At 43.1% G+C, this 21,861-nt stretch overlaps 2 protein-coding genes across 2 annotated transcripts; both read right to left on the bottom strand.

The window, feature by feature from the left end:
• Nucleotides 1–942: 942 nt before the first annotated feature.
• Nucleotides 943–14,475, bottom strand: LOC310773411 (ras-related protein Rab-9A-like). Its single transcript, XM_083633287.1, has 4 exons — nt 14,352–14,475; nt 11,968–12,002; nt 3,710–3,931; nt 943–3,113 (listed from the first exon to the last, which is right to left on the bottom strand). The coding sequence occupies exons 3-4, from the start codon at nt 3,900–3,902 to the stop codon at nt 2,701–2,703; spliced, it is 606 nt and encodes a 201-aa protein (XP_083489413.1). The 5' UTR covers nt 3,903–3,931; nt 11,968–12,002; nt 14,352–14,475; the 3' UTR covers nt 943–2,700.
• A 3,825-nt stretch (nt 14,476–18,300) lies between these two features.
• tceanc (transcription elongation factor A N-terminal and central domain containing) lies at nt 18,301–20,564 on the bottom strand. Its single transcript, XM_083632857.1, has 2 exons — nt 20,496–20,564; nt 18,301–19,977 (listed from the first exon to the last, which is right to left on the bottom strand). Exon 2 carries the CDS (start codon nt 19,970–19,972, stop codon nt 18,920–18,922), a length of 1,053 nt encoding a protein of 350 aa, XP_083488983.1. The 5' UTR covers nt 19,973–19,977; nt 20,496–20,564; the 3' UTR covers nt 18,301–18,919.
• Nucleotides 20,565–21,861: the final 1,297 nt, after the last annotated feature.

Here is a 21,861-nt window from a genome sequence, read left to right as displayed (position 1 = left end):
CCACTCTCCCCTCCCCGCTCTCCACACCACTCTCCCACTCTCCCCTCCCCGCTCTCCACACCACTTTTTTAAAAGGAAAAACTCCATTGTACATGTACTTTGATGGCATTGTAGTCCCTGTAGGTGTTTCATTATGGTTTAATTTTTTAAGTTGGAAATAGTTCTATGACTCCTATATAGTGATGATTTTTGTAACCTTCTCTAGTAAAACCGATATTTTTTATTATCGTGACACCGTTGTCTGCTGCCTCGTTCTTGTGTTTTGGTCTCTAAAGTGTTTCAGGTTTTGGTTTTTGTATTTAAAGATCCAGTGCAAGCTTTATTGAAACCTGGGTGTAGAATTCTAAATTGATTCTGTCAAAAACCAGAGGGAGATTTTCAAATAGCATTAGTCAAATTTCCACAGTGTTGACAGTTATAATTTGGGGAACTTAACATTCACACGTCCTTTGTCAAATTATACCATGAAATTGAGCGTCCTTGCACTGGACTGTTAATGTTCACAACTACTACAAATTGCAGTGGACACCACTTAGGAAAATTAACCCGTATTTAATGCTGAAGTTAATCATTCAGCCTACTTTGCCTCTGCAATATGTGAATTATATTTCTGATATCAATATCACTGACAGTCCCTGTATAAACCTGCATCTACTGTTAAGGCTGCAGGCACAAACTGGGCGTTGTTCTTTGAAGCAGTTTATACACACACAGTATGGATGCCACCAGGTGGACAAACTGGGTACTGCTGTTGAAGATTTGACATGCATCAACCGTTGATTGAGCTTGACATTTGTGCCACAATATTATATACCAAATATTATTCAGAAAAGTGAAGGCATGCTAACCTAAGAAGTAAGATTTTCCTTTCATCTATTAACACATAAAACATAACACAAGACTGTTTTCTTTCCTCTGTTTCTGTTTTTATAAACTGGAGGGTGGGGGGGAGGGAGGAGTCATATGAAGAATCAGTGCTTCTGAAGATCATGTAGACTTTAGCCATTATAGGCTGCAGTGCAATTACAGTCAAGTTTGAATCGTACGTCAAACATATAAACTAATTCAACAGCAAATGCAACAATACGAGGGATCAGCGTAACGTCACAACAAATCACCGCAAAACACACGGAACCGCAGCAGTTAATAGTATGAGTTGTGCCAAACAAACGTTAATATCTCAAAAACTATACATGACGTCGCTTATATTTTGACATTCTGAGTGAGAGCAGAAGTAGCTCAAGAGTTTGATGTATAATATGCACGTCATGTTAAAGTTGTGTGAACTGTCGCAGTTTTTACATTTGACACCACACTGCTGGGGCTAGAGTGAGCACTCAAGGCTCGCTCCATAGGGTTCCCTTGCCGTTTCCACCATGATGCGGTTTACTGCTCGGCTGATCCCTCGTATACGGAGGTCAACTGGCTTTGGGGCGTTTGCAGCTCACCTATTAAAAGCTCTTGGTCTTTCTCAATTCAGGCACACAACTGACTCATGGGTCATTATTGGGGTCATAATCATAATAAAATGAGTCATTACTTGGTACAACTACAAGGTCTGATTAGCATAGTACGATAGTAGTCTGACTCTTAGAGGGAGGAGGGCATTAGAGTAGCTGTCATCTTTGTAAACTGGAATCTGACAGCTTTTTGTGTGGGCTATTCACGCCCATGTTAACTTCTTGTGTGTGTGTGTTTGTGTGTGTGTGTGTGCGTAGCGTTACATATATCAGGCTGATGTAGGCCTTGTAAATATCAGCTATTGGTTAGTCATGTAGTCCAGTGCTTCTCAACCTTTTTCATATCAAGGACCCCTAATTTAGGTCACATTAGAGGCACGGAGCCCGACTTTGTGAGATTTTGTCTCTGATTCAAATCTGTGAATATTTATTAAGATATGATTTTGACCAGAATTCCACAACTATCTGTAATGTAGATAACAGTGAAACTATGATCAAAACAGTCATTCTTCTACATATCCATCTTCTTGTAAATGAAATAATGATGAAATTTAACAATTTATTTATCAACTTGCTGGGGACCCCCTCAAGGACCCCTGGTGGCCCCCGCACCCCACTTTGAGAACCACTAGTAGTCCGTAGTTGTCCACCTCTGATATGATGACCATAGCTACATTAAAAAATATATATATAAAACCTGCAATGGCTTTATTTTCTTTGAACATTTTTATTTAATTTGTTTAAGTGTTTTTATAAATTCATTTCATTTAAAGGCCTGATGTATCCAAGAGAATTCCCCTACCATTGAATTTGTAGGGGGAGAGTTTTAGTGTCCCATGTCTGTTTCACCCTGACAAGAACAAAATGTGATCAACACTAATTACTTGTAATTGTTTGGAAGATAATAATCAAATTTAAAAAGAAATCTTGAGTATCAGTTTGTATCGGTCGAACATTGTGTGTGTGTGTGTGTGTGTGTGTGTGTGTGTGTGTGTGTGTGTGTGTGTGTGTGTGTGTGTGTGTGTGTGTGTGTGTGTGTGTGTGTGTGTGTGTGTGTGTGTGTGTGTGTGTGTGTGTGTGTGTGAGTGAGAGTCAATCCGAGGGTACGAGTTCCAAACCAGTGCGGAACAAAAACACCAGTTCCTCTTTCAGCAGTCACAAACCACAGCCGGGCCCACGTGAGGCAACGGCAGACGCATCAGAGCCAGACGGCATTTAGTCCACAGCGCAGCATCGCAGTTCAGCAGCAGGAGGCGTTGGACTGGCTCTTCCGGTGCAGGTCTACCGTGTTGGTCGGGATAAGGTGCTCGCCTCGGTCGTCCGACGCCAGCACACGCCGCACCGCCTCCTCAAAGGCTGCGGCTACGTTGGTGGCATCCTTGGCGCTCGTCTCGAAGTACGGGTGACCTCCGTTCTCGCGGCACCACTGGCGCGCGTCCTCTCCCGACACCTGGCGCTCGGGCACGTCCAGTTTGTTGCCCAGCACCACAAAGGGGAAGCTGTCGGGGTCCTTGACGTCGGCGTAGTAGCTGAACTCCTTCTTCCAGTTGGCCAGGTTGCGGAAGCTTTGGCCGTCGTCCACGCTGAAGGTGAGCAGGCAGCAGTCCGAGCCGCGGTAGAAGGGCGTGCGCAGGCTGCGGAAGCGCTCCTGGCCTGCCGTTAAGACATGAAACGGTATGACAATTTCATATCATGATTTTATTACACAGCTTTGTTGAATACTCAATTCTGATTGGTTAATCAGCAGTCTGTTATTTCTGTATAACAGACCGCTGCTACTGCTAGGTGTATCAGACCGGCCCCATGCACAGAGGCCACATCAGTCAGTCATATCAATCCGCACACCCTACCTATGGCAAAAAAGTTAGCTAGCAACAGTCTGTTAAAATGGGAAGGTAGCCAACCAAACACCTCTCTTTTGGATACTATTGCTTTCTTCATTAGAAACAGACGAATCCAGGTAACATTATGTTGTTGTTTCTACCCGACTGGTGTTTTACATGTAGCAGCATGTCCAAGCAACGCTGGTTAGCAAATCTGTCTTAGGTTAACTGCAATGCCCCACTGGCAAGAAGGAAATGGACTATTTCTTTGGCGGAAGCAAAGTTCCTTTAATAAACTGCAGTAGCGATAAGTATGGTAATCAAACTTACACGGTTTTACTGAAAATTTTAATTTGAAGCGGTAATACTAACCGTCAGGAATTTTATCAGGATTTATCATTAAGCCGGTAATTGTTTCATCCCTACCTGCCGTGTCCCAGATCTGCAGGGTGACAGCGCGGCCGTCCACCTCCAGCTCCTTGTTGAGGAACTCAACGCCGATGGTGTGGAACAGGTGCGAGTCGAACTTGTTGGTGACGTAGCGGTTCATGAGCGACGACTTGCCCACGCCGCCGTCGCCCAGGAGGATCACCTTCAGCAGAGACGACTTGGACGCCATGAGGACACCAACAATGTGGGAAGCACAACCTGGGGAGCAAACATCTTTGAGAACTCAACAGAATAATAAGATCCACAACACAAACCTTATTGGCTTTGCTTGTGTACCGTTTCAACTTATTGTTGGTCTATATCAGGGTTCCTACAGATTTTCAATTAAAAACTTCCATACTTTTTCCAGACCTTGATTTGTTTTGAAGATTTTGTCTGGTGTTCAACTTCAATATGATTTACGCAGATACCTGTCCCTGCTATGTAGTCGTACATGAGTCGTACACCACCAGAACAACGGGTGTGTTCTTGTAAGACTGGCATCCAAAATGAAGAACACATATTGGTGTGCCCTGTCAATTCGTGTAAAATACGACATTCGTGTAAAATACGGACATGACTCCACTGAACTGAGCTCACTATTCATCAACACTAATAAAAGAACCCTAGTCTAGTGATGATACATGCTTGCCTTGAGCTATTAGAGCACCAGCAAGCTTCTATGGAGTGATAGTAGGTATTACTTTGTGCTGTAAATTGTACTGAATTACTTTTTATTACTTTTACTTATGGGTTTATCATATTCATGTGTTTTTTAAATGTTTGGACCCAAATGTTTTAAAGGGCCCATATTTTGCTAATATAATGTATTATTATATTATTGTTGGCCTCCAGTAGAGTAACTTATTGCATCATAGTTGAAAAAACTCATTGTTTATCTTGTACTGGCTCTCACTGCCCCCTTCAGTTCAGCCTCTGTCTGAAACGCTCTGTTTTAGGTCCTGTCCCTGAACCCCCACCCTCCGGAAAATACTCCAGGAGGGCAGTGCGAGGAGTTTTTGTGTTTGGCCGCGGTACGTGATGCCCTGCTCGGCCAGCTGCCGAAGGAAATGTCCCGGCACAGCCCGGGCCGAGCGGAGCTGTAGATAGCTAGGAGGATGTTGATATATCAATTGATAGCCTTGCTTGTTACGCCCAAGTCACGTTTGTTATCGATGGTCAAATTCGTTTTGACAATCCCTTGCTCGTTTATATAATTGTCTTACAGCTCCCCGCCCTGCCCGGGAAGCTTCAAACTATTGTAGTCACATTCAAGCCACAACACAACAGCTAATGTAGCTAGTTAGCTAACTTCCCAAATGCTTGTGACTCTATAGTGTGCCTCTCCTAGCAAAGGCTACACGGACCAAACCAAAATGAGGACTTGGAGAAGTCAGCAAGTTGGACTAACGTTACAAGTTCTGAAAATGTGTGCCTTCGTCATTCATCGGTTGTTCATGTCTATGACAGGCAGCTGTGCTGCTAGGCTAATAGCAAGTGCTAACGTTACCCAGCCGGCGGTAAGTAACGTTAGCGCTTCCTAGCTGCTAGGTACAACCGATGCTGGAATGAGACACATATTTTCAGAACTTACCACTTCAGTCCTACATCCTGGCTCACTTCCAAGTCATCTCCTTGTTTTTGCGGTCTGAAATCCGTTATTCCATGAGACTACTGTTGTAGACAGCCAGGTTGGAGAGCGCCTGGTGACGCGGGTTAGGTTGACAATTCGGCAGTGTACTGGAGCAGTCAGAACAGGGAAGGGAGGGGCAGGGGGGACGGGTGAAGGCTATGGCGCGCGCGCATTGCCGGCCCGGGCTAGGCTTGTCATCACCATGGTAACATGACGTCACTAGAACTATGTTCTCGCACAAATCCATGTGCTCTCGTCTACCAGACTTCATGTGAGGAAGGGGGGGGTTCATGGGGGTAACATTAAAACACTTTCACCTATTTATTTGAAGCTTAGCCCATGTTTAATATGACCATCCAAGATTGTAACAACATATGATACAAAATTAAGAAATGCATAATATGGCCCCTTTAACTATTTGTGTCAATAAAAATAACTAACTAACTAACTAGGTCAGATTTTTCTTCGCAGCGACAAATATCAGAATACTAGCACTCATCACTGGTGACATCACTGATGACACCACAAGTCACTGATTTATGACATCACGGATAATGTCACAAATTGCGACTACCAGACAACGCCCACAACTCGTGACTAACACGAGACAGAGACGGACATAGCCTTCTGTCCGTACTCTGCATTCATTTCGTGCGTATTTCTGTCCGTCCTCTGAAAGCTTCGGATATGCATGAAATGGAGCAGAACCACACACACTCACACATTTGACTCTCTACTGCCCACTGGTGGATGTATTGCTTAACATGATACCAACGTGAAAGACGCATGGAAGTATGTGGGCAGTGATGATTGATTACACCATTTGAAACGGACGCATTTATTTTCGTATGAAAATTGAGTATAATTGGGCCTTTAGGCAATGATGATGATTAGGGGTGCACCGATCACGTTTTTTGCCACCGATCACCGATTGCCGATCACCTATGAGAAATATCTGCCCAACCGATCATCGACCGATCACCGATTACCGATCACCGATATATATATATATATATTTATTTATTTATTTTGTAAGCAGCTATAGCAGTCTATTATAGAACAGTTTCCATTTTACATATAGGCCTACATTTCATGCATCAAATTGAAAGTGCAGCATTTTTTTTTTCTACATCAATATTTTATATTTTGTAGGCTAAAGGAAACCGCCAACATGATTTTTTGGCTAGTAGTTCAGTCCAGTTCCCTCAGTTCAGTTTATAAAAGAACAAAACTCATTCCACTTCGGGATTTCCATGTTACCAGTTCAATGCAGTTCAGTTCACTCAACAAAAATACTCAATTTTCCGGGATTTCCTTGTTACACAAGAAAAATAACTTCGACCCAAGTTAACTATTTTATCGATTAAGCTAAAGCGGCTAAAGCTAACCGGAGTTATTAACGTTAGGAGGATACACGCAAATATGGATCAAACACAGACTTAACAGCATGCAAATGCCTCGGTAGGTGGGAGGACTGGAGGTAACTTCTCTCTGCTGAGTCTGCTCTAATCACCAGCTGATGTGTGTGATTCAAAGACGCAAGGGGTGTGGGGACCTCCTAAATCTATGGATTTTGGTACGAGAGACAGAACGAGAGCAAGACCCTGATTGGATGATGTTGCAAAAAATGTGCCTCGCGACCTGCTTGGAGCACTGTGCCACTACGCTCTATCAGCCACTACTGTAAAACACCCTCCCTCCTCCCACCCTCCCTCGCTCCGGGGGAAAAATGCCGGCGATTGAGCCAGAAACAGTCTGAATGAAATTGAATGTAACGTTCCCAATTCTATGTATTACATTCTAAAAACTTAACGGCAACATTTTGGAAGGCTAAGCCACACAACTAGCTCGTTGTAATCTAACATCATGCTTCAAAAGATGGAGAACTGGCTGTGTTACACGATGAGGATGCAAAACATGTAATTTGCATGTTTCGTTCCACCCATGTTTCGTCCGCGCTGCCAAATTCAATGGAATTAAACGAATCTTGTAGCCTATGTTGGACGTAGTGAAGTGTTTTTGATTGATTTGTTCATCGGACTCAAAACGGTCTCCGCTGATAAGACACGGAGATCTCTGTTACAGGCAGGCGCTACGCCTCCTCCTGACCAGTTTTAAACATTAAAACACCTGCGGCTTATAGTCCAGTGCGGCTTATATATGTAACAATCATTCAATTTAGCTGCTGGGTGCGCCTTATAGTATGGAAAGTACGGCTGACGAAAGCAAAGCGTGTGCTTTGCAACACAATGATATAAACGTTAGAGCACAATATGAAAGTTAAACGATGGACATTGAAGACATGAAAATGGGCTGCCTCATGTTTCTCACGTGCAGCATGATCGGCTATGCGATCGGCAACATTAAAGGAATATCGGAAACAGCAGATCACATATTTGAGGTCCAAATCGGCCGATACAGATTGCGTGCCGATCGATCGGTGCACCCCTAATGATGATGATAGATGATTGGCAGGGTTCCTATACAGGGTTTCCATTTTTTAATTATATATTTTTCCAGGCTTTGAGCGAGATTTAGTGCCTGGGTAATGGGTATTCCTTTATTTTATTTAACTCATTCTCTGCCAAGGACGTACCCGGACGTACTTTTAACAATGGCGTTCTGTGCCAAGGACGTACTCGGACTTACTTTCATGTTTTGATTGTTTACATTACATCAGACACTTTCCCAGCCTGTGACATTGTTTCAAGTCAAACTGATAAAAGGAACCCGCTAGTTTAGTATTTATGGGTGGAGCCTGTGGTCGAAACAGAGTCCGACCCAGAGTTCTCGGATGGCGACGATGGCGAGGAAGACGCCGGCGTTTTTGTTGTTGCTCCACGACGGAGCGCCAGCGCGACGAAGGCTCCCCTTCACAGCGTTCTGATCCGTCTGACACAGATGAATCGGAGGAGGAGAAATGGGTGCCACTTGGAGAGAGCGATGACGATGGTAAAAAGTAGCCTATTTTTTGTATCGCGTTTGAGATGAAATGATCACACACAGCCGTCTGTGTCACATAAACAGTTTACAGCACTAACGTAGCTATTGTGTGATCTTCTGTGCTAACGTTAGTTATGAGAGGTAACGTGACAGCAGGTAACGTTACAGCACTCGTTATTCCTGTGTGTGTGTGTGAGAGAGAGAGAGAGAGTGTGTGAGTGTGACCACATAAGGGTTCGTTCCATTTGTTTATGCTTTTATCAAGCTAAGCTAAAAATCCACATGGCAACTGTAAAAGTAAATTATTTATTTGATTTTGTGCACATATTTATCATACTTTGATATTTTGTGTTTTCAGACTCTGAGTCGATGGAGGCGCAGTCCAGTCCTAGTCCCAGTCCTGTGTGTAGTCCTACACCACCTATTTCGGAAAGACCATGTCTCGAAATAGGTTCCAACTTATTCTGAGGTTCTTCCATTTTACTGACAATACTGTAGCAAGAAGGCTGCGGCCAAGCCTCATCTGTCAAGAAACCCCAGGTGCCAGACTCTCTCTCTCTCTCTCTCTCTCTCTCTGTAGCCGCTCACTGGGCGGGATGGACCGACACAGCTCCCTCAAATACATTCTCTTATTTTTTATTTTTTTTTATTTATTTGGGAAAACAAATACTGTATATGTCTGATGTGTCACTGAGGCAAAAAATAAAAGGCTCAAAAGAGAGTTCTGCTTGAAACGGTGTCCTTCACTAAAAACCTCTTTTTCTCCTATTTCTCTCCCAAGGAGGGCATTTTTAGTGAAAACAAGCTAACTTCCACTGCTTGTAACTAAACAAGGAAACATGGTAGAGTTTCAGTTTTTTACAAGGGGTAAGAAGAGAGTCTCTGCTTTATTGTGAGATATGTTGTGTAATTTTATTCCTAGCACAGAATATTCTGTGGGTCCTGGAAGATCAGGAAATATGCTCAAAATCCTGGCACTCGGAGCACACAGACCGAAATGACCCTGGCAGAGAATGAGTTAACATTGACTTTATCTTTCACATTTGAAAGTGCCATTTTCTGTGTCTTGCTCAATCACCTTATAATATCTAAACTTGTCACTTAACCCGGCGTCTAAGCCATTTTTTCCTATTTTTGATCCATCTGGTCTCCTTGTGTAATAATGCCTCTATAACCTCAACCCTGTAATGTAACAATCAAGTGATATACATCTTTCTTTCTTTTCCAGGACAACCTGGACTTGTGGGTAAAGTTTAAGAAGGCGAGCATCCATAAACTTCAGGTTGCCTATAACGACTGCATGCGCATCTTGCTGAAAAAGCCCAGGTGGAGCAGTGCTAGTGACCTGTTCTGTAAGGCGGGGGTGGCCACTTTCAAGGCGCTCCTGAGAAATCTGAGGTACAGATTCATCTGTCGATTGAACGTGTCTCAGAATGTTATTATTAAGTTGCTCACTGATCCTGGGCTAAGCACTGTGAGATACCAGTCACATAGTTTATGTGGAAATTCTGGTATGATTCTTTTTTATAATGTTTTTTTCTTTTATTGTGCTCTTACGTGCTTTGTGTCCTTTGTAATTGTGTATGTGACATCTATGGACTAAGTGTCTGTCAATAAAGGTTTGATTGATTGATTATCATAATGTGTATGGTGCAATGATGTCACATGAATGTATAAATTGTTATATGACCATAAAGACAATAGAAAAAACAAAGCAGAAAGTGAATCTCAAAGAAATGTATTAAAATCAGAACTCACATAACAATAATAACGAAGGTTAATGGCAATTGAAAATTGTTGTCCCAAGTCTTAGGGCCCTATCTTGGTACAGGCGATATTCCCTATTTGCGCTTGCGCACCTGTTTGCGCATGCCTTAAAGCAGGGAAGATTGCAGCCACCTTCCAGGTGTTATGCCGAGTTTTGCACCCCCGCCCGGCAGCAGCTAAATGCATCCCCACCTCACGGGAGCATATTGTAATGATTTATACAGAAACAACTGTTTAAAAATGATATAATTGTTTGGGTAGACGTGACCTCCCTGTTTTTAAGTTAAAACAGCCCCAAAATATGGTGGGGATGCAATTACTTGCGTGGGAGCATAACTCATCACAACAACGGGCACAAGCGCAGATTAGATGCGTGCCAAATCATTCATGCACAGCGCAAACGGGATTTGGGCCAGGTGTGGCCTGGCAATGCCTGGGCGTTACATCAATTAAACCAGATTCCCGTCTTGCAGTCCCTGTAATACAGTTTGCGTGAGGCATGCTCTAATTCTCCCCATGTGTAATTTGGATAGGTGTAGCAGGCCTATTGACTGTATATATTATACCGATCTCATAACGACACCATCACATCATATACCTGTTAAAAACATCTGTGTTTTGATGCAATTCTGATTATTTTGTTGACTGGTGTGGGACAATAGAAACTTTTTGCAGCGGGTAAACGGCAGAGACAAAAGAAAAGATTGGAGGATTTACAGTGGACTCAATTAAAACTCGGTGAAACATTGAGCTGCCGACTCGTGCTGGGGACAGAAAGAGATGGAGAGAGCTTGTGACAGATCGGCTGTGGTGCCAACGACTCTCTATGGTTTATGGGATAGCAGGTGAAGGTGAATAGCCTATTGCAAGTAGGCTACAATGTACAAGTTTTCTCAATTCATTTACCATAACCCCTCCTTGCGATGTGATAAATGTTTCTGGGTGAATTATAGAGTTGATTGCCTCACCGAATAATCTGCTGGTTACCCAATTTTAGCAGCAGAATTTGATGTCCTGGCGTGGCACGTCCGTGCGCAATGACATTTCTGCGCTGCGCAGCGCGGAGATTATGGTGCGTTCAAGCGCAGCGAGTATTTTAGCGCCTAAGAGGTGCTTTTCAAAGCTCTTAGCGCAAAGTAATTGCGTGCTGCTGACGATAGGATAATGCCATCTATCCCCACATTTTAGCGCTGAAACACTTTGTTTGGCATGTGGCATGCCTATGTCCAGTACAATTATAACAGCCATGCACTTGTGTACGCCCCCAATTTGCATTGCGCACGGCGTTAAACGAGCGCAAACGCTAAATTAGCGCTTTTGCGAAGATAGGGCCCTTAGTGATCATGGGGGGAGATCAACATTATAACTTGCAAACATGAAAAACAATTTACATTTTTCACAAAGAAGTCCTTTCATTTTTTCCCCACCCAATAGGTCTTGACAAAGGACATTGTAGTTGAAGGCTGGATTACAAAGCTTCTGAAAGGGCTGCAATCACACCGGAGCCCTCCTACTAACGGTGCAGCCCTTAGCTGTCAGAGGAAAAACCAGTAAGTGAATCAGTCATAGGGCTCCAGAGATATTCAATGTAACATTCAGAGTATCTTTTTGATATCAAATATGATATGGCTGCCTCCAGAGGCTTTTAATGACAGACTGATTGATTGGGCTGGATTTTGTGCGAGGAAAGTATCCAGTCAGTCAAGTAGCTAATGTAGTTAAACAGCCACAGCCCGCTCGTTAGCCCAGGCCACTAATTAACTTCCTACAGTATCTGCAATATTAGTTATGTATGCAATGTTCAGTGTTCTGCCTCACATGGACAGTGATCACAGGACCAATCGCTTGACCACTAGTCCATCCCTTTGTCAAACAACAAAAACAGTGACTTCATTCGAAAATAATCTCTCACCCTTATTTCTGCAGACGATTCATGCTTTCAAGGACCTGCAGTGGAGAGAGACAGACAGACAGAATATTTAGCTTTACAAATCACCACACATCCAAGGAATTTCCCACTCAGGAATGAAGAGAAGTGAGCAATTCCAATCCTATTAGCCCAAATATTTGCCTGGGAAAAGGTTAGAGCAACCAGACTTCTTTAACCAATGGGGATTTAAGTGCAAATGTAATCTGGCATCACACTTCCACTTTTAACAGTTTAGTGTGCGTTTAAGCTAATGATGACATTCATTCAACCCTCATTGCAGACTCCTCTGAGGAGGAGTGTGAGAAAGTGCTTCGTTCCAGGATCGACCCATCCGTCATTGTAGATAGTGAGCTGGAGCATGGGGGAGATAGGGTCGCCTCCCTACCAATCAATCACTCTGACTATTTGATTTGGATAGCTGGGGTTCGGCATGGAAAAACAAAAGACACAGATGTTTTTGGTACCAAAATTTATTTTAAGGAATAATAATAATAAAATAAAAGTATCTAAAAGTAGCCTATATCAGGTTTTCTACTGACCTAGGACATTTGAGTACAGTTTGATTTCACTGGGAGAAGTAGATTAATAAATGAATCATGTTATACAGAAAACAACTGAATATTGTGTAATGATGTGTTTGGAATTACAACTACTGGAATCCATATTGCTAAACACACACACACACACACACACACACACACACACAACACAACACAGGCCTAATCTCATCTCAAGTGACTTCAACTATAGAGGTTCAACTGTTTGCAAGTGCAAGTTGATATTATTTCATGGTGAACCTATATTTGATTACTCCCCATCTAAGCAGTGTAATATAGTAAAATATGCCATGATGAAAATAACGCTCCTAATGCAATAACTTTCAACAGTGGTGTGCTGTGCAGACTGCAGTCAAATAGGGTTCAGAATTCACCAAACTTCTTTACGAAAAGTTACTTTATATTAGAGTTCAAAGATGTGCAGTGAACAGATGACTTCTTGAGCAAATTAAGGTCAAGTTAAGACGCTATCTACCATATGTTACGTAATAGGCTATTATCCTCCTTGGGAGAACAGTGCCCATTTATGTGAAATCACAGCGGTTATATTTGCATGACTTTACATTAGAATTTCAGCCCAAGATCCAAACTGACCTCATGTGAACCCATCAACCTTTATAGGGAGCAGAGTTCTGCAAGAAGCACTTCTCTGTGTGGTGGTCATTCACTATAATCTCACACACACACACACTGACACACACACACACACACACACACACTGACACACACACACACTGACTGACACACACACACACACACACACACACACACACACACACACACACACAGTCATGTGCCTACTTCAGCAGAAGGCTAAGATTTAAAGGGGGAGGCTCTGTGCGGTTCAACCACCATGATTTGCAGTTAATTCCTCTGAACAACGAAGCACAGAGTTTAGCCGACAACATTCCACCCTTATGTTAATTCACAGTCTGAAGAGCAAGAGTGTGTGAAGTCGCCAAGGTAACAAAAATTTAAAATGTACCCATGCCATGATGCCATCCAAAATGTCAGCTCCTCCGGTGACACACCCGACACAAAATATGCCAATAAATAGGCTTTAGGCTATATCAACAAATAGGATTCATATAAGTTAGCAACATGGGGGAAGCACACCCATGTTTTAAACACAACAAAACAGCACTTAGCAGTTGACACCTTCTAACCAGCTTGCTAAAACACTTTGAAAAAGCGTGCACGTCGTTAAAAAGCGACGAAATGTTTATGACAGCTGCTTCGCTTGTTGCCCTGTATGCATTATCGGACACAATGGGGCTGGGCTGTGTACTATTTGTCTTTTCGTGACTTCCACAACTTTTGTTGAAAAGATGTAGAATAGGCTAGAGCATAGCCCATGTATTCATACAAGGTGTAACAAGGAACTTAACTTAACGGTAGTTAACCGCGACCAAACTCGATCAGAGCTTTAGCTAGGCTAGGGTGATGATGCGCCTATAACGTTATCGGTCCCAATTAGCCTTAGCAGCAGAGACCATAGACTTTCTACTTCAATGGTGTGTATCATTACAAAAAAACTGCAGGGGCATTTGTCAACTTGTTTAAACACCGTGTCGTTTGTGTTGAGTCGCCGTCCGTCCACATACAAAACGGACAGGAGCACATCAGCCGGGGTGCGCGTCCGATAATGGATGCCTCGCTACAAACATTAGCTGTCCGATAATGGGCGCGTTACATTAACAACACCGGGGCCAGACTTGACAGTTTACGCTCGATGTCCTCACGACATTTCTTATGGATTATTATGGCTATATATTAGCTACGCCGACAAAAGGTTGTGCACAGCTGTACCTTTGTGTTCAGTCACGGCTGGGTCGTAGCGGTTAAAGTCCTCTGCTCCATCCCGGGAGGTACCGTGCTGGTTGAGGGTGGCCACAGGCTCCGGTATCCCTGCTGCTGCTCCACTGCGCTGCTCTGGCCAGTGGCCCCGTCAGAGCGCTGATGACGCTCATATGACCCGGCTCTGTCACGCCTACTCACATCATGCGCTCTGCTGCCTGCATGCACTGTTGCAACTTGCACTCAACACTCACTTGTGGCTTAATCCCAATTTTATGTGATTTTTTTTTATTCATTTAATTTTTGGGTAACAGCGCCTCTTTTGATCAATTGTGATCCCCAAATGGGCGTTCAGCATCAATTGGGTATGACAAGGGTATGTCACTTTCCTGCCTGTGTTGTGCAAAAAATAAAATGTATCTTTTAATTTTAATAAAGATCAAGCAATTTGCCAGACATCTATGTAGGATTGAAGTAGTAGCCTACTAATAGGCCTAGTTAAAGCAGGGCTTCTCAACCTTTTTCATATAGGACCCCTAATTTAGTGTAGCCACAGAACCCCCATTTGATGAGGTTTTGTCTATTGAACTGAAATCTGAGAATATTTTATTGTTGGATATGCTTTTGTCCAGAATCCCATGACTATCTGTAGCCTATTGTAGGCAGAGAGTGAAACTATGATCTGTAACTCCATCAAAGATGTCTCCAGACCCCATCCTTAAAAACCACTGCTGTTTTTGCACAGCTATGTGGTGTCCAAAGGACTAAATTAGCCTAAGGCTAATTCACACAAATTAAGATAATATGTAGAATAATGTTACAGATCTTTTCCCATGCCATCTCCTCCATACTATTCCAATCCCTGCTCAGGTCAGTATCTCTGGTTGGAAGTATAGCTCTGCTCTATGGGTGTGCCACAGCTCTAGTGACCTACATCTTCATCATTTATGATCACATTGCTGAAATAATGTCTAGTCAGTCATTGCTGTAGGAGATGAAGGCTGCTGAGGGGCTGTCATGGCAACAACTTGACCAAAGGGCACAAGACCGGAGAGGATGGAGGGTTTTCATTGATGGCCTATGTTCCTTAGGGCAGTGGTTCTCAACCTGTGGTACGGGTCGGGTACCACACTGGTGGTACGTGGGGCTCCCTCCCTCTCATACTTTCATATGGGGTCATTTCTGAGGTGGTACCTGATGTAAAAAGGTTGAGAACCGCTGCAAGCCTTAGGGAATACTAAGGCCAAAGTGTACTGTAAGTAAGTAAGAAAGTAGTCTTTGCACCACTTTGTCCCTAGAATTGTAGTTGAGTTGATGAAATCAGGTTTGGAGGTTTTGGTGTTGAATGATATTAAATGCAGAGAATTCTCTTCTCTTGCCCTCCCCTCCACAGAGAGGTCAAAGGTCAGGCTCTGGAGCTGGTTCAGTGTCTTGCTCAAGGACGCTTCAGCCGGGTGGACAGTTGCCAATATTGTATATATAATATATACAATATACTATTAAGCATACCAAGGCATTACAATTAAAAAATAATAATGTATGACCACTTCAGCTTCTTACGTAAGATCTGCAGTGTTTTGTGAATGTGTGTGTGTGTGTGTGTGTGTGTGTGTGAGAGAGAGAGAGAGAGAGAGATGGGCGCAGACTTGGGGGACTGCCAGGCCACCCCCGAGACTGAAAGGGTGAGATGGTTCAGCCGACACAACACAGAAGATAGGAGCATCTGAAAGGAGACACTACACAGCGTGAGATACAGCTATCTGCCCGACAACACAGAGCCACATCTCACAACATGCACTTAGCTGGGAGAACCAGGGGCTTTCTGCTACTGGCTTTTGTTTTGTTTTGTTTTGTTTGGACTTCCCCAATTTGTCCCCTTGAGCTCATTGGAACTGAACTCAAAACCAGGGGAGATTCTCGACAGGTGGAAAATAACGGCAAAAAATTAATAAAATAAGAGCAACTGAAACTTGAACATAGAGTACAGAAAGACAAATGAGATTTCCACATACTAAAAAAGCTCAGACTCTCAGGCTATGCTGCCATGAAAGTACAAATTATTACTGCAGCTGGCCTATCTTTTATTTATATGTATTTATTATTGCATAAAGTAAGTCACGTCATTTTCCCACTAGGTTTCCCAGTATAACCTTTACAAGATTCCAGTCATTTTTCTTAGAATGTTATTTATTTCAGTGTACAATAACTCAATATTGAATAAAAGTCAATAGGATTAAACAGTGGCAGCATTAGAGAGTTATTAGATTTATCAATAAAAATTCCATGAAGGAATGCTCAAAGGCACACACATGCAGTCACTTCACAGGCGCTGGAGGAATAAAAAGAGAATGAAAAATGTCTGCACACTGCACTAGTCCCATATGAAAATGTATTAGTCAATTACCAGCCGTGTAATGTTTTGTAACGGATACGTACATACAAATGCGAGGGAAGGAGTGTGTGAATTTGATTTTTTATCGAACAATAAAAATGCCAGACATGATGGAAACAGGGTTAGACAGCATTAACCAGTGTCGGACAAGTTACTCAGTAAGTGTAATATTTTACTCCTTTAAAAAGTAATAAACTACTTAATTTATTACTTGGTATCAAAAGTAATTAGTTACGTTACTTGTTAAATTACTATATTACTTTCGCTACCCCCCTTCCATAAAAGTGCCATACAACCTGTTTAACCAGCTCCTTTTAGAACTGATTCCACTTTATTGGAACAATAATGAACCTCACAGAGGAGTCAACAAGCAGCCAAACTGCAAACTTTTGATTTATTTGCCTACCTAGGACAAAAACAAACAACCAATCACATTCTGGCAACGCAGTAGCCTCACATAGCCAGACCTATCGCCACACTTTGTTTTAGTGATGTGCCAGTGCTGGAGAAAGTAATGCAGTAACTTGAAGTTACATTACTAGTTACTGGGAAAGTGATATAATTACAGTAATGCTTTACTTTACTGCCCAACACTGCATTAACACAGGCAAACAAAATAACAGTGTGTCTGTAAGTGTGTATTAAGGAGATTTAAAAGATGATCCTGTTCTTCCTAAAAGCTGAGGTCCAGGAGGGTCAAGGTCCCCCTCTATGTGATGTCACAATGGCGGCTAAATGACTCACTGTGCCATGTCGACCACACAGGAGAGCAGAGGATCATGGGATACCCACCCCGAAGGCCGTTTGGGAGGGCAGAAGATTACTGCCTCACATGCTCACTGTTTTCTATAGAGTCACATGTCTCAGTCACTTTCCTCCAAATGAATGGGATATTGTAGGTGGCTAGGGGCATTTAGCACAGTGCAATATGCTTCAATTCCACAATTACAAGTAATGGTCAGGGCCTTCGTGGCTGGGTTAAAAAAACTATATATCGATATTTAATTGATATTCGTTTGAAGGAACTGATATCGATTCATAAATCAATATATCAATCTTTTAAGCCTTTTCCTGTGGGTGCTTCAAACTTGATCCCCGTTAGACTTTTGTGTTTTGGTTCTTAGCGCAACAAGATCTCGTAAACATCTGTAAACATGAATATTTTTTAATAATGCTCCAGGTTAGATGGTTCCTTGTACAATTTACAGCATTAGTTCTTTGAGAATCTCTTTCATATCCAAGCAAAATTGGTATTGTAACTGAAATATCGACGATAATCGAATCGGGACCTTGTGCATCAGAATCGTATTGAATCTTGAAATCAGTGGCGATACCCAGCCCTACTTTACAATATCCCTGTAAGAGAGAGAAGTGCTGAGCAAAGCAGCCGAGTACAGAGCTGCAGTGAGGAGGAGATAGAAGAGAGCAAGTTAGAGCCAAGATGATGTGAGCTGCCTGCTGAAAAGATGAGAGGAGGTTTCAGTCCAGCACCACAGAGAGGGAGTGACTCAGCTTTTCCCAACTGGAGTGGCAAGGTCGTTCCACCACTCTGGGCTTTGACTTGTGGATTTAAAGAATGCCAAGAATGATAAGGAATTCTGAATATTCCGGCCAGAGTGCTGTGTTAGTGTGTTTTTTGTTTCTGCTGTGCATTCCTCCCGCCTCAACATAGATGCAAACTCTTGATGCAGTGGACTGGCTGGAAAAGTAGACATTTTGTCTCCATCGTGTTATCTTTGATTTAGTATACGACATAGACATCACTGCTGTTGGGTGCGGGGAAGAACTCATACGCATCTCCAAAATGTCAACTTCTCAGGAAGTAGGGGTTTCTGAGTTTATCCAATGGGATTTGAAGGTTTTTTTTATAAGCCCAAGGATGATAGAATTCCCTCCACCCATAGAGCAGCAGACTAACTCAAATATATTGAAAAATATATTGAAATTTAATGTATCACAGATTTGCAATGCAAAAATGTGACAATACGTATTGTAAAGCAGGAAAATGAATCTTGACAGTAGCTACTTCACAAATGAGACAGCTTCACAAGCTTTTCATTTGAAAAATTATATTATTTGTACTTTGTAATTTATGACATTTTTAGATTGTTGTTCACATTCTAGCAAGCCAATGCCAGCACTAGAAAGATTTGTTGGCTCATAAATAAACATAATTCTGCACAGTCCTTCAGAGGCAGACCCAGCCGCTGTGGTACCACTGCTCCCCACACCCGCTGCAAGTCACAAAGGTCATGGCGTCCTCATCGGGGCCGCCTTGTCGCACCCAGGCGGGCAGGAAGAGGGTGCCCCGGGACACCTGCGTCACCCTGCAGTCTGACCCCTCGCATCGTTTGCAGCGGATCTTCCTCGTCGGCGTACCCTCCACACCGCGGGGCAGCTGGCGCTCGCTCACGCCCTGGGACGAGTACTCCTCCCTCAGCCGCCGCAGCTCGGCGCTGGCCATCTCCTCCGCCGACATGCGGGCGAAGGCTTCGGGGCACAGCGAGCCGCTCAGGAGGCCCTGCCGGAGGTGCACGCTTTTGGGGTTCTTGAGGTTGGACACCTTGCTCCTAACACAGGCCTTGTATTTGACCCAGCTGGTTGTGTGGAGCTCGTAGATGTGACGCTCGATGCGTCCGGCCAGCTCCGTCGCGGCTTCGTCTTCATCAGGAGCCTCGGAGCAGAGTGCGCAGAGGAGGAGGCGGGCGCACGTGGACCTTACGGGTGAGGGATCTGAGGAGGTAGAGGCGCCGTCCGCAGGTTTGGAACCCTCTGGAAGGGCGTGGAGGGCGGCAGCCGCGGCGACGTGCGCTTCTTCTACTTCTGCGGTGGCCTTCGCACTCTCTTTCCCACCCTCACACATCTGGCTCTGTGTCGAACCAATTCCCTGCTCGGACACGACTCTTTCGGCGGTGTCACCGGCAGCACCGCCATCTGTAACGGAAACACCGTAAGAGACTGTCGCACTCTTGTTATCCTCTGTGCATTTTAGGCCCATTTCTTGGCTGTACTGTCTCTTCCATTTAGACAACAAGCACTTGATGGTCCGTTTCACGCCGGCGTCCGTGCAGGTTTTTAGGAGCCGGTAAAGGACCTTGACGATGTCTGTGCTCTGCAGCTGCACCGCTGTGACGCCCGACTTGTCGAGGTCACCGAGGAGAGTGGCCATACTCCCATAGCTTCTGTCCAGGTGTGATCTCTCCAGTTGACGTGCACAGTGGATGATCTGTTTTGCATCCATGGGGGCTGCAGAGAGGAAGAGAGAGGAAATAAGTAAACTAAACTATTAACAACAATATGACTCCTCATCAAAGCTACTTTAATCTTCAGAAAAGTGAAAAATGCAGTTTGTAACTGACTGCTTTTCACAGCTCGAGAATTGTTGTTGTGGCTGAATTTGCCCCTTAAGTGCTGCAAATCAGTGAAATTAGATTAGATTTTCTGCCAAAAATGGCATTTTTATGTATTAGTGTCTGTTTTTTAAACCATATAACAACACAATAGTAGGCTATCAATAGTCTTTTGCCCACTAGACGGTTGAGAAGAACGTTATCTGTTAGGGCTATGGTTAGGTGTAACGTTACCAACCACCTCAGTGTTTTAAAAGTGTGTGTGTGTGTGTGTGTGTGTGTGTGTGTGTGTGTGTGTGTGTGTGTGTGTGTGTGTGTGTGTGTGTGTGTGTGTGTGTGTGTGTGTGTGTGTGTGTGTGTGTGTGTGTGTGTGTGTGTGTGTGTGTTTGTGTTTGTTTCATTGTTTTGGTTTACCTTAGCTCCCTCATGATCTGCAGCTGCATTACTTCACACACCCTTTGCTTCACACCATAATCCTACCGTACGTCGACATGTAGGCAGCCATGTTGAATTTCCTCTGACTCAGGAGAATGGGGAAAATACCTACATCGCCTCTAGATGGTGCTGCATCCTCACACATCCCCAGGTAGGTTTGGTTTGTCATAAAGTTTTTATCATGACACTAATTACTTCGAACTCGTGATTTGTTCATGTTATGTAAAATATAGCTTACTATAAACTTGCATTTATATTTTTCCTCTTTAATTTGTGGTATGTTTTTATTTTTCATGGTAGCCTACCACTATAATATATTCATAGACACTGGTAATCTAGCTGTTTATATCATTCTAAAATGTACACTGATTACTATGTTTTTTGTGAGGATGCTGTTGAAGAAACTGGAGATTTATACAATCATTTGGCTTTATAGAAATCTGACAGCTATTCAGTAAGCGGACATCATGTTAAACATACCTCTTTTTGCAATGCTTAATGGCCTTTTATGCAGTGGACAGTTAGCCTATGTGTCAAATGTATAAGAAAAGAGTTGAGGGTGTGACCCCGGTAGAGCAGCAATTGATGATAATATGTATGATAATGGTTATGTCTTACTTTCTGCTGGATGATTGGAGGTAGGTTACTGATTGGATGCTTTGCAAAGTTAATGGTAAAGCTGTTTGGAGACGTGTGCAGAAACATGCCATCCATGCACCCAAGCAGAACACGACCTCCAGCCAAGAAAGGGAAGTATGTATCTACAAGATGAGGCAAGTCCTTTATGCAATTGCATCAGCATCTTATGTAGGAAGAATGTGACCAACGTGTGTGTTCAGGATAATGTTGTGTAACTGTGACAAATGATGCTGCCTTTTAGCAACACTGCAGACAAGTACTTTCTTGCTTCAAGGCTAAAACAAAATCCTTAAAGCCAGTGGGATATTATACCACGCACGTTAGAGTGACATGTGGAAAGTGTGGAAATTGTGGGCTAATGCAATATGCGTATATGGATTAATGTAATGTGTTTTGAATGGACCTACTCCAAAATAGTGTCACTGCGTGGTAGCCACTTGAGCTGCCTTTAATGTAAAAGGGGAAATCCACTAAACACACTTTAATTAAGTTATTATGAATAATGTAGGATGGCTTATGTATTCACACGTCTTCTTTTTGTGACATTACTAACATCTGCAAAGTTTAGAACATAGAGAGTCAAATTCCTAATCTGTGCTAGGCTAGGCTACTATAATCAAAATCCATTTGGAGTGGCTCCATTGACAATGAATGGAAAGCTTTTAAACTTAAAGCATGTAACTGGACTATGATGTGACTTTTCAGA

Source organism: Poromitra crassiceps (genome assembly GCF_964638095.1).
Source record: "Poromitra crassiceps genome assembly, chromosome: 3".
Lineage (NCBI taxonomy): Eukaryota > Metazoa > Chordata > Actinopteri > Beryciformes > Melamphaidae > Poromitra > Poromitra crassiceps.
This window is presented reverse-complemented; position numbering and strand designations above follow the sequence as displayed.